Below are 18,113 nucleotides of genomic sequence, written 5' to 3'. Positions count from 1 at the left end.
TTGTCTTAATAATATCTTCATATTAATAATAATAATAAATCATACAGTATGTGTCCGAAAGGGAGCAGGAGGAAGCAAACACAAAAATATACTGCATATTAAAGCAAACGATTGTAAAGGTAAAAGTATGAGCATATAAAGAAGTGTAATGTAAACATTTACATTATTATTTTTAATACAATTACAAATATTTATATTTTAATGGAGCCTCGTCGGCAGATCAGGATCCCAACGCGTAGCGGAGGGATCTTGATCTGGATGAAGGGTGTTATTTTCCCCATAAGGAACAAGTCGCTGCAAATTATCCCGCTTATTACATGGCCACATTCTCAACAAAGTAACGACATGACTCCCAATATTAATTAATTGAAACTCATTGCATACTCATAAACACACTAATATTGCCATATCTGATTTACTGTGTGGAGATCTGGGGAAACACGTACAAAACCAACCTACAGCCGTTATGCACATTACAAAAAAGGGCTATAAGAGTTATCAATAATGTTGGATATCTTGAACACACTAATGTATTATTTTTGAAGTCACACATATTGAAGTTAATTGATCTGGTTAAATTTAAAACGGCACAAATCATGTACAGAGCCAGACATAATCTACTTCCTAGGAAATTAAAAACATTGTTTGTAGACAGAGAGGGTGGGTATCATTTGAGAGGAAATCTACATTTGAAACAACTCAAGGTCAGAACAACTCTGAGAAGTATGAGTTTAACAATCTGTGGGGTGATTGTATGGAATGGTTTGGAGCAGGAGTTCAAACAAAGCACAAGCATCATTCAGTTTAAAAGGATGTACAGAAACACTTTTTTGGAAAAATATGAGAATGAAGAAAGGTGATTGAAGATGAGAAATTATTGTATATGTATGTATAAATGTAAAAATGTAGGAATAACTTGCATAATGATTTAAAGGACAATCATTGATCAAGTAAGGGGTGGGAATTAATAAGCATGTGCTTTCTCCTACTCTCTTTCGGACACATATTATTTATTATTATTATTAATATGAAGAAATGTTTTGTTTTTTTGTTGAATATACAAATATTACCATGAATGTGGATACATACTGTATTATAACAATACGGTATTCTGTTTTTCACATTTGTTATTTGTTATTTTTTAATCTGTTCGAAATAAAGACTGAAAGAAAGAAGAAATAAATGCTTTTATGGATTTAGAAAGTGTTTTTATTGATTTAAAAAATAGTTGTATGTATTGATTATTATTTAATATATAAAGACTTTATTTTAATATATTTAATATATAAAGACTATATATTATTGAATTACAAGATTAGATATACTTTAGTTGATCTAAAATATTGATGTGTTCAAATGCTGTTCGAAACACAACTGAAAGTCCATGAAACTTGTCTTTCTGTATTTGTGAATGAAGCGCCATCTCCTGGTTAAAACCTGAAATTTAAAATATGGCAAGGCCCTCTTGGAAAATAGTGGGATGGCTTAACATTCCTCGATACTGGTCTTAGGCAGGTCGTAGGCAGGAAGCTGTAAGCTGGAGTCTGAAATGAGGTGCTACATCTGTATTCACTAACAGGGAACAACTAACTGACAGGATGATTGTTTTTATTTTATATTCAGACATACCTCAAACAATTTTCCTACAGTAACACAGTGGGGAGTGACCTGTGGCACCACCTACAATTGGTAAGATTGCAGTTTTTATTTTATTTCCTGAAAATATATTCCTAAGTGTACATATTGTTAACTAAATCAAGCTGCAATTGCAAATTGTGGTGATTTATTTAAATATTTCTGAGCACTGGTTTAGGGAAGACATTAAGCTTTGGTTGTTTATATTTGAGTCTGACCACAGGTGTTAATGGAGTTTAGAAAGAAGAACACACATCCTTTATTCCTGCCTTCACATTCTCATGTCAAGTTAACGTTTATTTATAAAGCACTGGATCACAACAGAAGTTATCTCAAGAAACTTTTTGTGGAGAGCCTACACACCATACTCTTCCAATTCTGTATTGCTCTTTTAAATAATGCTGTATTTATTATAACTTCTGTAGTCACCAAAATCTTTCAGTAATATTGTGCATTTGTGCTGGGAGATGTTGATGTTGCTTGTGTTTCCACCCTTTTCAGGAAAATAGAGCCCAACTAGTTAATGGTATAATGTTCTGACAGTGTGTTGTATCTGACATTTATTTATTATATACACCTTCAACTAGAAACATGGTAGTGTTGAAAATGTATTATCATTTGTTAACCTGTTAAACCCCAAGGTCCCCGTCGTCGTGACACTGTGTCTCAGGGGATCTTAATATTTAAGAACCTATTAATGTGTTATACCAGATTAACGGGAATAATCTCAGCTAACTGACGATACAAACCATTTTTACCAAAACAAAACACAAGTCTCATAAGAAGCATATAAATGACCCCTTAGCGAAAAATGCTAACGGACATTGGCACAGAACTCAAGATAAAAGTACCCTTATTACTTATCGCAGCTACACATACAAGATATCCGATTAAAGCTGAGGTTCCACAGATTATTTAGCTATATAGTATCATCACTGAGTGATCCGAACTCGCGACAGGGGAAGCAAACACAGACATCACAACACGTACCTTTACGGAGCTTCTAGGGAGATCGTCTCACCGTAGCTGTCAATCTGATCATAAGACGTGTTCAATGGCATTAAAACGAGAAAAAATGCGGCTGAATCGATTAATCCATAGGTTTTTAACGTCTCTGTATAAAACAATTATTTCATTTATAATCCATAATTCCATTTTTATGTAAAAATCGCAGAGCAAACGTTAGCTGCTAATGGTAGCTACCATTAGCACCATGGCTGCTGCTTCCGGTCTTGGCAATGCAGCAGTCTATCACACACACATTACCAAATAAGGACTAGGTGGGAGTTCCCCTCGATTCCATTGGCTCTGACGGTCAGAAAGAGATGTCACATGTCAAAATCCAGCCAGGGGGGCCAGAGATATGGAAAATCCACCCAAATGGCCCCAAATTGGCTAAATCTGTCTAAAAAGGTCAAATATCACTTGTTTCGCATCAATCTTGATACAAGGTACTTATTATATGTTGTACTTTGGATTCCTAAAGCTTTTAGTCTACTAACCCATCATCCAAGTTTAATTTTCACTATAAGTACAAAATATTTGTTGGACGGACACTATAATTTACAGTTTTTTACCATGTTCAATCTGAATTTTCTTTAAAATAAAAAACATCTATATTTATTCTGACTTTTCTACATCCAACTCACAGGTTTATCATTACTTTGAGAAAAAAGATTATTAATTTAACCCTTTTAGAAGGGAAGATATGGTCATTTGTTCTGGGAATGTCATTTTCGAGCCTGAAACCTGAAAAACAGGCTCGGGGTTTAACAGAAGGATTACAACCACCAACCCACCATGTTTAAACTTGTTTTCTTGTCAAAATAACATAAATACAGATAGGTGCTTCCTGTCACTTTTGTCAACAGGCAGTGAGCGCCAATGATGTTCCACTTCCTCATCCAGTTTCTGACATCATGAACCGCTGGGTGCTGCAGATGGGCTTCCCTGTGGTTACCATAGATACTGTTACAGGAAAGGTATCCCAGAAGCACTTCCTGCTGGATCCAGAGTCTAACAACATGGTCCAATCACCTTACAAGTTTGTAACACTACACAATTTTACTGCAAACTATCTGCACAGAGTATCCTCCCTTAATAGTTGTATTCCCCCTCTTGAGTTACTTGAGTTATACATACAAACTCATTTTAAAAATCGTATTAGATTTGTATTGGTTCTACTGTGACATGTCTCCATGCTTTAATGTTCAAAAAGCTCTTTATTTTTCTCATACTGCCTGTGTTGCAGCACCTCTTTTCACCCTCTGTCTGAAACCAGAGCCCAGTCTGCTCTGATTGGTTCGCTGGCCGCCTCTGTTGTGATTGGTCAGCCGCTATGAAATGTCCCGCCCCATAGCCTATCAGGTGCAATGTGTTGGAGTGCAAGCCAATAGGAACTGTCATTATTTGTTGAACAACACATTTGTAACAGGTTTGTTAATTGACCAAAAAATATGAACAGTTGGAAGATTGAAAATGGGACTATTATTAGGATTATTTGTAGGTCATTGAAAAGTACAATCATTTAGAAAGATGTGAACATTGAAGTTTCTATTTTAGAAAAGCTGACACTGTAGTGCATCGCTGGTTTTACAAGTGATTTATAAGAGTCATGTTTAAAGACGTGCAATACTTAAAACATTTATAAAGATCCTCTGAGTGTGTGTCAGAGATGGGGACTCGAGTCTGTGACTCGGACTCGAGTCGCACTTAAGTCGCACACACAGAGACTTCAGACTTGACTTGGACTCCTGCTCAAAAGACTTCGGACTTGACTTGGACTCGTGTTTTGGGACTCGTGAACAATCATTGTGTTTTCTATTTTTCGCGTATTAAAGGTGGGGTAGGTAAGTTTGAGAAACCGGCTCGAGATCGCTAGAATTTGAAAATACACAACCGAAGAAAATCTGCCACTTCCTCACAGAGCCCCTCCTCCAACACACACGAACGCGCACATGACCAATGAGGGCACGAGATAAGTTTGTGCCCCGATGGAAGGCTGACAGGCAGGTAGGCCATCCAGTTACTTTAGCCGGGCCGGCTATCGGGATGTTAAGAGCATTCCATGGAATATAACAAAAAGTGTATCTCGAGCCGGTTTCTCAAACTTACCTACCCCACCTTTAACATTAACATCATGGTAACACCATGGCGACCGGCGGCACACCTGCAGCTGTACCGCTTGTAATTAGGTTCAACTATTAAAAACTTCGAACAAAACGCCGGCGGCACCAACAAAAGGAGCGCACACTGCAAAGTCTGCAATATTAAAATCAAGGATGCTGGTGCAACAACGTCAAATGTCATCAGGCACTTGAAAACTCACCCGGAGAGGTCAGTCACATTAACGCATATGGACGGTTAGCAAACATGTTTAGCTCAGCATCAGCTATGTAATGTTAACTTAGCTTGCTACTAGCTTTGTAACTGAATATTTGAAAAGATGAGTGAATGTTTGCTTGTCACACTTGTTTGCGTTGAGTGGCGTTGACATCCAACTCTTGACATGACATAAAAAAGGTCGGTAACGTTAATCATTACGTTCCGCTGCCACCATCTACTGGCTAACGTTAAACGTAGAAAAATACATAGTTACATACATAAATACATCTGTCGGTTTATAGGCAGGTTACAGGTTTATTGTTGACCACGTAACGTTAATGTTACAGGTTTATCAGGTTACCATTACACTGGGTTTGAGTGAGAGGATAGAGGAATATGTTTATTTATAGTAGACTTAAAAGATGTCATTAGAGACCCAGTGTAATTAAACAATACGGTTGCAGAGGTCACATTTTAACATGTTTGTCCACTGGCCAAATGGCTAGCCTAGTGAATGTTGAAATGTTACCAGCCACTCAATAGATTGCCATTGTTATTTGTGGCTGGTGCGTGCAACATACAGTACCAGCCACTTGCATGATTTACCAGCATTTGGCTGGTAAATGGTGTTAATGGTAGATATCTCTTTTGGAACAGGTCATGTTTTAATATCACCAGTTCAGTATATTTCAGATAATATTGCAGCAATAGTTTTTTAGTTGCAAATGGCACAGAACAAATGTTTACTTTGAAGTACTTTTAACACAGTTTCCCTGCGGGGGATTAATAAAGTATTTGTGATACTGATTTCTGATTCTGAAGTGTTTTGCTTATAAGTTGTTTGCATGTAGCTAAAGTGTGATGTTTTTCCTCATATTGCATTGCAATAGCCTGTTTAAAGTGATCATATAACAAACAACTAATCAGTACTGATACTGTATGCTAATAGATATAGGAGTGATAATAATACAGTAAATGCTTTGAATTTCTTAGATATAGCTGTGCAGTATTCTTAACAGACTGGATAGCAGCAGACAATAGAAGGCTTATTACAACCAGAAGAGACATGAGACTTTTATTTTTTAGAGACTTGAGACTTGACTTGGACTCGTGACCAAAGACTTGAGACTTTATCAAGTCTCACCCCACAAAGACTTGAGACTTGACTTGGACTCGTGACCAAAGACTTGAGACTTGACTTGGACTCGTGACCAAAGACTTGAGACTTGATCAAGTCTCACCCCACAAACACTTGAGACTTGACTTGGACTTGCAAAAAAAGACTTGTGAACATCTCTGGTGTGTGTCATTAGTTAGCTGATATAATGTTAGGGATAAATACCTTGACATATTGACTACAAGAGCTTGAATCAAACAAGCAACCTTGTATTTGAAAGATTAACTGACATAGCAACAGTCGCACCTGGTATATACGTAAGTGGTGTGGCTGAGTACTTTAAAGGGTTCATGAATAGAGGGGACTTGAATGTGAAATGAGAACAAGAACATAAAAGTCTAAATGCATGAAAAAGCAGCAGAATATTTGAACTGAACACTTTAGAACTAAAAGCATACGTCACCAATAATGTCTAAAATATGTGGAACATGTTGAAGTCAGTATGAAGTCTCCATCAGACGGAAAAGAATAGGCTGAGACAGTCTGTTAAACTCCAGTGACCACGTCATTAGTCTGCTGCTCTAATTATGTCAATTGGAGTGATGACATCATCGTGTTCCATGACACAGGTGTTTATATTTGAGCTAACGACGTGTCCAGAGATCAAAGGTTTCCATGGTGATCAGTGTTGTGCAACGACAGAAATGCTAGAGAGGTTCATTTTTATGTTTGTTTTGTCACTCACCATTTACCTCTCATTCCAGGCTTCTGATTGTCCACCCCTTGTGTGTCTCCTGTGCTCATCAGCGTCAGCCCCGCCCCTGATTGTTCCCACCTGCGTCTTATTATCATGTGCCTAAATTCCCCTATCTCCCAGTGTTCCTCGTCAGTTCGTATTGTCTCTTGCTATGGTCAGGTCTATGCTCCTTGTGCTCTTGAAAAAGTTTGATTCCTCACTACGTGAGCGTTTTTATTTTTTGTTCTCTATTTTTTGTCATCTCGGCTAGAGATTTGATAGTTACCTTTTTTGTTGTTCAATGCTGTATTTGTAAAATAAAGTATCTTACAAATACTTTACCTCTGTCTCCCGGGTCGTGAAATTGGGTCCTACATCCTAAGTGTCTGAGTTCGTAACAGAACGAACTGACCATTATGGACCCAGCCGACCCAAGAACGCTTCACGCCGCCCTGTCAGCACAAGACGTGAGGATTTATCACCATGAGGAACAGCTGGGCATAGCTGCCCAGGAAAGGAAAGAGCTGGAAGGACGCCAGGCATATTATCAAGAAAACATCTCTTCCCAGATGCAACAACTGGTTGCCCAAATGAATCATTTTTTCACTCACCAACAGACTGTTCTTCCGGTGACGTCATCCACAGCTGAGAGGTTGCCTGTCGATACTCCAGCTGACACAGTTTACCCAAATCAGGCTGTTTCTTCCCCTTTACGGCTGGCTCTTCCGGAGAGATTTTCCGGAGACTCCTCGAATTGCAGAGCCTTTCTGGTACAGTGCAATCTGCATTTTCAACACAACCCAGGAGCTTTTTCATCTGACCATGGTAAAGTGGCGTTTATCGTGTCTCACTTAACGGGAAGAGCTGCAGCCTGGGCTACTGCAGAATGGTCTAGAGAAACCGAACTATGTTACTCATTGGCCGGTTTCATAGAGACTATTAGTCGCATTTTTGACCACTCATCGCCTGCTACAGAGGCCAGCAGAAGACTGTTTCAAATACGTCAGCTCAACCGTAAGGTGTTTAATTATGCCATCGAGTTTCGTACAGCAGCAGCGGACAGCGGATGGAATGTTCCGGCTCTTCGTGACGCCTTCATGGCGGGACTTTCGGAACCGATAAAGGACCAGCTGGCTCCATTGGAGACACCCCGGGATCTGGAATCCCTCATCACTGTGGCCATCCGGATCGATAACCGTCTTCGGGAAAGAGAAAGGGAGCGTCGACGCAACAGAGATGTTGTTCCCAGCTTCCAGGATTCGTCTCGGAGGGTCGCACCGCCAGCTGAGGATTTCCAGCCCATGTTATCGGACCGTCGGAGGACTACACTTCCGAATGACTCCGGTGAACCCATCAAGCTGGGAAGAACCAGGCTTTCTCTGGAGTAGAGGCAGCACCGTAGACGCGAGGGTTGCTGTTTCTACTGCGGCCAGCTGGATCATCAACTCGCTTCATGCCCGGGAAAAGATTGAGCTCACCAGTCAAAAGGAGGGCGCTGGTGAGCAAGTTTCCCGTATACTTCCCTCCTCGACCTGTTACTCAGGTAAACATTTTTATTAACAATCAGGCCATTGACCAGGGTGTGTTAATAGACTCAGGGGCTGACGAAAGCCTTATGGACTGGGGCATAGTCAATCAGCTAGACATAAAGACTGGTCTGCTATCTCAGCCTGTTAATGCCAGTGCCTTAGACGGCCGCTTGTTGTTCACAGTTACCCATTGCACTGAGCCCATTCAGATTACTGTGAATAAGGACCATACAGAGAACATGCAATTTCATATTTTCGAGTCGGCTCAGCACCCGATTATTTTGGAGTTTCCATGGCTGAAGACCCACAATCCTCACATTGACTGGCGTTCAGGGAGAATTAAGGAATGGGGAGAGGATTGTATTGGCAGGTGTAAACTTTCACAACCTGTTAATGCACCAACAGACTCTAGTAGAATCATTATTGATCACCCTGACTATCCTGATCTACAGAAGGTACCTCCCTATTACCATGATTTAAAGGAAGCGTTTAACAAGTCCAAAGCCCTGTCGCTACCTCCTCACCGAGATTTTGACTGTCCCATTGATCTCTTACCGGGAGCCCCCATTCCCAAGGGGAGACTTTACTCGATTTCGAGACCTGAGAGAGCAGCAATGGACGAATACATCTCCTCTTCACTCAAATCAGGGATTGTCCGTCCTTCATCTTCTCCAGCCGGAGCGGGATTTTTCTTTGTGGGAAAGAAAGACGGGTCTCTGAGACCTTGCATAGACTACAGTCCACTAAATGACATTACGGTGAAGAACCGCTATCCTCTGCCACTCATGTCATCTGCTTTTGAACTGCTTCAAACTGCCAAGATATTCACCAAGCTAGATTTAACAAATGCATATCACTTGGTTAGAATAAGAAAAGGGGATGAGTGGAAGACAGGATTCAACACTCGAAGTGGTCACTATGAGTACCTAGTAATGCCTTTTGGACTATGCAATGCACCGGCTGTGTTTCAAGCTTTTGTAATTTTCAGTGTTTGTGTATCTGGATGATATTCTGATTTTCTCCCCAGACGCTAAATCTCATGTTAACCATGTCCGCCAGGTTTTGCAGAATCTTCTGGAGAATTAGCTTTACAGATGTAGCACCTAATTTCGGACAGTTTGAAACGCGAGGGCCGTGATTGGTACGTGATCTGCCCTCGCTCAAGGGAAAACCTCCAGCTTGACTTGAGACCTCCCCCGTGATAAATAAATGTAATTTTATAATGAAGCCAGCTGCAATGGATCATTGATCCACCAGGGGGTGCAGTGGGTTTCCACACTGGAGCTCATGTGAAATAAAGTCAGATACAGTACGCTGGATGTACAGCGGAACTTTGTTCAGATCCATATGTCACGGATATCATACTCTGTGCTAAATAAGAGACATGTAATGTTGACAACAGCAGAGCAGAATTATGACGTGGGAAACAAGGAACTGTTAGCTGTAAAAGCTGCCCTCGAGGAATGGAGACACTGGCTAGAGGGGGCAGAGCAGCCGTTTTTAGTCTGGACAGATCACAAAAATCTGGAATATATAAGAAAGGTTAAGCGTCTCAACTCCCGTCAGGCCAGGTGGACACTATTCTTTAGTAGGTTCAACTTCACACTCTCTTTTCGTCCCGGGTCTCAGAATCAAAACCCTGATGCTTTGTCTCGTCTTTACGATCCAGAACCACTTGCCGTAGAGCCCAAGACCATCATTCCACTTAACCGTGTGATCGGAGCCTTTTCCTGGCAGGTGGAGTCGGACGTTAAAAAGGCGAATGTCATGAATCCAGCACCTAGCGAGTGTCCCAACAATCTGCTGTTTGTTCCTGAGGCTCTTCGCTCCAAGGTCATCCACTGGGCTCACTAATCTGTGCTTTCGTGCCATCCGGGAGTAACAAGGACAATTTTCAGGATTCAATGTTTCTGGTGGCCAGCCATGAGGAAGGATGTGTCGGAGTATGTAGCGGCTTGTCCGGTGTGTGCGTGTAATAAGACCTCGTCTCAAGTCAAGATGGGCTTGCCGCAGCCGATTCCCCAACGTCCTTGGTCACACATCTCGATGGATTTTGTGACAGGATTTCCTTCATCCAGAGGCAAGACTACAGTTCTAACAGTGGTGGATCGATTTTCAAAGATGGCTCACTTCATCCCATTGACCAAGCTTCCCTCTGCCAAAGTCACCGCAGAGGTCATGATGAATCACGTATTCAGGATCCATGGATTCCCTGATGACATTGTTTCCGACAGGGGTCCACAATTCATTTCCGTTTTCTGGAAGGAGTTTTGTCGACTCATAGGTGCCACCGTCAGCTTGTCATCAGGATATCACCCTCAGTCAAATGGACAGTCGGAGCGTCTGAACCAAGAACTAGAGACTACGCTACGTTGTCTCGTCTCCCGGAAACAGACCACCTGGAGTGACCACCTCACATGGGTCGAGTTTGCCCACAATACTCTTCCTACGGCAGCCACAGGTCTCTCTCCATTCCATTGTGTCAATGGTTTCCAGCCTCCGCTTTTCCCTAACAACGAGAAAGAGGTGATGGTTCCATCGGCTCATGCCATGATCAGACGTTGTCGCTGAGTTTGGGCTGGTGCTCGTCAGTCTCTTCTCCGAAGTTCAGCTCGGATGAAGGCTGTTGCAGACGTCCATCGCAGGGTCGCTCTCTCCTACAGACCAGGCCAAAAGGTTTGGCTTTCCACTAAGGACTTACCACTCCATGTCGCCTCAAAGAAACTGGCTCCGAGATTTGTGGGTCCTTTCCCGGTGTCCAGAGTCATCAACCCGGTCTCTGTACGCTTGCAACTCCCCAGGACTATGAGAGTGCATCCGACGTTTCACGTCAGTAAGATCAAGCCAGTGTGTGAGAGCACACTTGTTCCCTCCTCCAAGCCCCCTCCACCGCCCCAGTTCTTTGAAGGGGGTGAGGTTTACAAGGTCTGTAAGCTCCTGGAGGTCCGTAATAGGGGGAGGGGGAAGCAATTCCTGGTAGACTGGGAGGGTTACGGTCCTGAGGCTAGAAGCTTGGTAGCTGCTTCATTTATCGTGGACAAGACTCTTATCCACGATTTGTACAATCAGCCTGGGCCATCAGGAGTCGGCCCTAGAGGGGGGGGGGGGGGTACTGTTGTGCACCGACAGAAATGCTAGAGAGGTTCATTTTTATGTTTGTTTTGTCACTCACCATTTACCTCTCATTCCAGGCTTCTGATTGTCCACCCCTTGTGTGTCTCCTGTGCTCATCAGCGTCAGCCCCGCCCCTGATTGTTCCCACCTGTGTCTTATTATCATGTGCTTAAATTCCCCTATCTCCCAGTGTTCAGTGTCAGTTCGTATTGTCTCTTGCTATGGTCAGGTCTATGCTCCTTGTGCTCTTGAAAAAGTTTGATTCCTCACTACGTGAGCGCTTTCAGATTTTGTTCTCTATTTGTCATCTCGGTTATAGATTTGATAGTTACCTTTTTTGTTGTTCAATGCTGTATTTGAAAAATAAAGTATCTTACAAATACTTTACCTCTGTCTCCCGGGTCGTGCAATTGGGTCCTACATCCTAAGTGTCTGAGTTCGTAACAATCAGTGAGAGGAGAGCATTTTCATTGTTCTGAATGAGAGATAAACCTGTAACATGTGAACGTTTTGTTGAAGAACCGTAACAGATATCGGTGAAATTTCAAAGCGTGAACCATGTCAAGGAACTTGAGCATCTGAAGTGTACTTTTTGTGTACTTTCGGGTTAATAATGTGGCATTTTTGGCTGCTGTGGTGGGGAAAGGTGAGGCTGAACTTACAATGGGGTTTAATGGAGACATGTTGAACGTTTTTGTCACTTCATGCCCTCTAGAGTCTAGAGGCATTTTGTTTAATTATTTTGCTTAATTTTATTTTATCTTTCAAGCTACGAGATGTTTTCCTACGTTTGCCATGAGAAATTATGTCTCAGGAATGTAGGGTTTGGGAATTATGGCAGGTTTAAAAGAAAACATGAAGGCTAAATTAAATCTGTCCTCCACTCTAGCTGTGACATCAAGCACTGTAAAATCTGAAGAAGGCCTCTTTACCAAGGTCTGAACAATGTTATCTCTAAAAGTAAGAATCAGATTTAAAAGTCGTGTTACACGAATAATGTCAGAAAGATGTGTAACATTTTAAAGTTGGAATGAGGTTTCTGAGTGGAAGTATGAAGGAGCAGTTAGCAGTTGAAGTTGCATGAAGATTGTTGAAGTCTGAAGAGTTTCTCCATTGACTTCCATGTTAAAAATGTGATGTATTATGGGATGTATCTCTGGAATTATGAAAGTTATGAATGAGAAAAGTAATAGCCATCGATTCCCGACCAAGCTGAACGTTGTGATCAGTGGCGGCTGGTGGAAAATATTTTTGGTGGGGCTGTTGATATAGTGAGTAAAACATTTTTTTTTGGGAGAAATTACCCCTTAAATTAGGACTTCTGGTGATGTAATGGCGCGTTTCCACTGCAGCGGGTAGCTCGCTTTAAGCGTGCCGAGCCGTGCGGGGCCCATTTTTGGTTGCGTTTCCACTTGGCCTATACCGGCTAGCGGGTCCTAATTCACAGTTTTTCTGGCCCCATAAAATCGTGGTTCTAGGGCCAGGAACAACCAGCCTGAGTCGGGCTGAGTATGCTAAACTAGAGAGAGAATCGCTGGCAAGGGGGCTACAACTACAACAAGATGAACATATTTGACCGTGATTTAATTGTAATACACATTTCAAAATGATGCCGAAGTAACAACATACTGATACCGGTTAGTAAAAACCATGAATTAATGCTTTGACAAGTCTGCAGACAGACGGCAGGCGAAAAACCTTTTAAAATGCATGTTTTCTAAATGGAGCTTGGCTAAGCTAACGTTATATATGCTCCGACCGTCCACACTCACAACAACGGCCTATACAGACATAAATAAACCAGCGACTTTATTCTCCATGACACAGACAGTCTGTGGTTTGTACTTGTTTAACTTTTGTCTAGTTTCTGAACAGATCGTATCTGTCCCCGGCTGTTGGGCAAGCATGGGAAAACAAAAGACAGCATTTACCTGTTTGCATCCATACCAGCTACGTGAGAAGCCTCGTTGATACGTTTTGTCTTTTTCACGAGCTTGCTGCAATATATACAAATCGGGTTGGTCCGGTCCAAGGTCTTTAAGCAACAGTTTATCAAACTTCTCCTTTCGAAAGGATTGGTGATTAGCTCTCTAACGGAATTGGGCGGGGACCGAGGTCCGGAGACTCCACCTGCACATGAAGCCATCCTCATCAACTACTGCCGTACTGCATCACCCCACCGGATACGAGTCACTAGTGTCCAAACTACTCACAGACTGTACCGGGCGCTGACATTGGCGCCCGGTGATCATCAGATTTGACGACGCTGATTGGCTGAAATTATGTTTCGGCATCATAGTTTACAGATAGCAACAGTCAGCTGCTAGTGGCTGCTGCTGCACTGGTTGAGGGCTCCTTTCTTACCGCCCAGACGAGAGAGGGTAATGACCATATACTGTATATATAAAGGTAATGACACATGGGCAAGGCCAGGCAGGAAACATGTGACTTATCAGTAACTTTGGACATCGTCGTAACACAATTTTAAACAAGATTTTATTGTAGATTATACATTTTACTGATACCAATTATATAATATTTACCTTGTTTATTAAAAATAAAATAAAAAAATATTTTTTTTAATATATTTTAAATTTTTATTTTGTATGTGGGAAGAGGTGGGGCGGCGCTCCTATGGGCCGGCCGCCACTGGTTTTGATGTTTGAACAGAGTTTCTACGATGTTCAATGTGGGAGAAGAAGAGGCGCAAAACAACTCGGCGGAATAATAAAGAATTGTGTGCGTAGCATAACAGATAGTGGGAATGCTGTGTCAGCATTCCCACTAAATCAGCATGCGGCCGAAGTAAAGGGGTTAAAATCAGTCCAAACATTTCATCATAAAGGCATGTAGCAGGAAGTAAAACCACATTTCAGAATTAAAACACATAAATAAAAACTGTCATATATAAACAATTTAAAATACATTACATTGCCATGTGACAAAAACCCAAACCAGCATGGGCCTCTTTAAGTGACTCAAACCCACATATTCTTAAACCAGAATGCATAGATGTTAGAAAAAAACAGCTGGTTTGATACATGTTCTTCTCTTAGCTTACTTTTTAATCTTCCACCCTCACTTGCCTCAATCATAAATATATTGTGATATTGTGCTTCCCCTAGATATGAGTGGCTTATTCCTGTCAGGTGGATGAAGAGCGGTGAAGTCCAGACAGATATCTGGTGGCTGAAGGAAAAACACGGTGTGTAATAATATGCTAAAAACACGTAATGCTGATAACAGTCCTAATTCTGTAAATTATTGGACAGCGTACCTTATTAATGTTTTTAAATGACTATTGTATTAAAGCTATTACATGTTGACTTTTTCCCCTTTCTTCTCAGCGGTAAACTTTGAAATGACGAGAGACGGTTCGTGGCTCCTTGCCAACATCAATGTAACTGGATATTACCGGGTAAACTACGACCATGGAAACTGGGAGAGCCTCCTGGCCCAGCTGCACTCAGAGCACCAGGTACACCAGCAGTAGGTTACTCTGTCATATGCAGCTCCTTGGTTGGTCAGAGTCTTTGGTTCGTTTCCTTGTTGTTTTTCTTTACTTTTCATTGATTCGTCTTTCATATTCTGTTTTCTGTAGGTTATACCTGTGATTAACAGGGCCCAGCTTGTGGATGATGCTTTCAATTTGGCAAGGTATGTCAATTCAGCTGCTTGGAGTTTTCAAACACTGTTTAATGCTTGGTCATAAGTACTTGCATATTTTACTCAAGTAAAAATTGGTAGGAGTGAAAAGTCCTGCATTTAAAACTCACTTTAGTAAAAGTACAAAAGTATTGGCATCAACAAATACTTACTATGCATAATGTCTTATTATATAATATTATATATTAAATTACTGGAGAATAATGATTGCTGCAAAATATGTTTATCACAGCTGGTAAAGGTGGAGCTACTTCTAATGTAACTGTCAACCCAGTCTCATGGCATTTCGTGTTCACCAACACGATTTTTAATCTATTGATTCGTGTTCACCAACAGGATTTTCTCCTTTTTTTCGTGTTGCACAGCAGGATTTGAAAAGCAATGTATTTCTACTGGTAATGACGTTTTCGTTTGTGTCGGCTGCCCTTAAAGGCAATGTGAGCGTCCATTCTCATTGGATAACGGAGAATTGTACACCCGGAAGTAAGTATTCCTCTTACTGTCGATTGATTTTACAGTGATATCTGCACTACTCATCGACTAAAAAACACCAGATTATCCTTGATAATTACACAACATTGATTGGTTTAAATTGTGTGCAATGCTTTTGTATTTTTCCCCTTCGATTCGGAGAAACAAATATTTTTTCGGAATAAAGGATGGCAGAAAAACCCTACCCTAAACTACCCAGAATCCCCAGCTATCGTTTGGACTACACCATGTGCTCTGTTTGACAAACCCGTTTTTTTTCATCATTCATTCCAATGGCTGGCGTCTGTCACGTGATCTTCAAATTTCTCCCTGCAGAAAAAAAAAACATGGCCGAACTTCGTTTTATTCTCGGTGGAAAATGCCTATTTTAAAGTTAGTTTGGCCATTAAAATGCGTTTTGATGTCATTTGATGCGAGAAATATGAGTTGTTATTTCAGATTATGTGTGCAGTGGATGTACATGATCTTTAGTTTGCTAGTTATTACGAAGATTACTTCAGGAAATTGCGTCCATAGAACGTTTTCATTGTTACCAAGGTGGTTGCTAGGGACGCTGCTATCGATATTATTTCTGTTATGTTGTGTAACTTAATGGTGTTATCTTTATTGCTACCCCCTTCCCCGTCAATGTATAGTGTTGGTCCACAGCGCAAACGTATTAGTTTGACAAAATCCGCATCTAAAGATAGCCTACGTTATTTTCCCCTGTGCAATTTCAGTCTCACATCTCACATCACATCGTCATTAACAAATACCGGAAACAGACCGAAAACATTTTAAAATAATACTTTATTCCGAGTGTGCTTGCTTTTCTCTTTGGAAGTCATCACATAACGGCATTGTAATACACGGTTCGGCTGCATTAAATATTACATATCTGCCGTAGTTCTGTATTTATAGAGCCCTGATGAGAAGACTTATAGACAAACATGAGGAACTGAAAACGTGACGTGGATCATAAATATATCAGCAATTAAACAACATCTTACATTTATTTTCACACAATACGTCTCCTTGCAGTATCAACACTAATTCGGCTGACTTTTATATTTGATCCAATTGGTAGATAGGCTGTATTTACACCATAAAGGTGCACAGCTGATATAAAGGGACACCTAGTGGTTAAAGCATGTTATTGAATTTCATTATTTTTATTATTTGATATTAATAGGATCCCTATAAAGTATATTCATTACTCGTTATTCTCTACTAATAGTTAATTAAAGACTGTATATAATGACTATTTTGCACATCCCTTTCAAGATTTCAAGATTTTCTAAGGTTTATTGACATATCATATAGGCCTACACAACTATGGTGTAGTTATGCATTGAATGAAAAACTTGGGTCGCAGGTTCCTCAATAGTGCATTACAAGACATCTATCAATATTTGTGCATACCTCCAGCAATGTTAACTATGTTGAAGCACTTATTTTAACTGATATTATACATAATGTATTATACTCTTATAAGATGTATGTAGATATTTCATCTCCGGCCTTGTCAGGTATTGAACAATCAATAAATAAAGAACACAGAATTGTTAAATATAAAACACAGAATTTGTGTGATTATACTAAATGATTTACAAATAAACACCACTGCATACAACTGTTACACATGCTGATGTAACGCAAATGTTCCAACTTGGGATCAATAAAGTATATCTTATCTTAAGCTGATCGATGGCTACTGCCATATTTGCAAAATTTGCCTCTGAACCTTGACAAGTGCATGTTTCAGGCTTATCAATTAATGTAATGTTATCAATTAACAACAGGGGTCACAAACATAAGACCAGCTGTTAAATAAAGCTCTTCTGACCTTAGCTGGCGTGTGTGTGTGTATATATATTAATGCTGCCCATTATGGGCACAAGCAATTTTCACCCATTTATTAATTATATGTTTTAAATGTGAGTGTTTCCTATCCCCTAAACCTCCAGGGATGTACACAGTTTAATACTGGCAACTTCTTATTATGGGAAATACGAAAACGTCTTTTAAAACTACAACTCCCAGTAGAGACGTCCATCCATCCATCCATCTTCTTCCGCTTATCCGTGGTCGGGTCGCGGGGGTAGCAGTTCCAGCAGAGAGCCCCAAACTTTATTTTCCCTGGCGACATCAACCAGCTCTGACTGGGGGATCCCAAGGCGCTCCCAGGCCAGCGAAGAGATATAATCCCTCCACCTGGTCCTAGGTCTACCCCTTGGTCTCTTCCCAGCTGGACGTGCCTGGAACAATGGACAATGGAGACGTGCCATAGATAAAGAACATGTTGCGAAACAGAATAGCCAGCATGTGTAGTTCTGGGGATGGGGTGGGGGAGAGGGGGACGCGGTGGACCCGTTCAAATCCAGTTTTGGACAGTCTGCCGTGGTTCCATCCCATTTCAAGTGCTGTTCGAGGCTCGGCGTAACCCTCGGAGCACACTCTCCAATCACAGAGCTTGAGGACTATCACAGGGTTTGTCAAACAGAGCACATGGTGTAGTCCA

At 41.1% G+C, this 18,113-nt stretch overlaps 1 protein-coding gene across 1 annotated transcript in view; it reads left to right on the top strand.

Annotated features, from left to right (window-relative positions):
- LOC117553272 (aminopeptidase Ey) overlaps positions 1-18,113 on the top strand; it is a 152,876-nt gene that overhangs the window by 95,164 nt on the left and 39,599 nt on the right. Inside the window, exons 12-16 of the mRNA XM_034227145.1 lie at positions 1,624-1,689; positions 3,507-3,679; positions 14,581-14,660; positions 14,803-14,933; positions 15,057-15,112. Of these exons, the coding sequence (XP_034083036.1) occupies positions 1,624-1,689; positions 3,507-3,679; positions 14,581-14,660; positions 14,803-14,933; positions 15,057-15,112 (506 nt within the window). The remainder of the gene's footprint in view (positions 1-1,623; positions 1,690-3,506; positions 3,680-14,580; positions 14,661-14,802; positions 14,934-15,056; positions 15,113-18,113) is intronic.

Source organism: Gymnodraco acuticeps, unplaced genomic scaffold (assembly GCF_902827175.1).
Source record: "Gymnodraco acuticeps unplaced genomic scaffold, fGymAcu1.1, whole genome shotgun sequence".
NCBI classification, from domain to species: domain Eukaryota; kingdom Metazoa; phylum Chordata; class Actinopteri; order Perciformes; family Bathydraconidae; genus Gymnodraco; species Gymnodraco acuticeps.
This window is presented reverse-complemented; position numbering and strand designations above follow the sequence as displayed.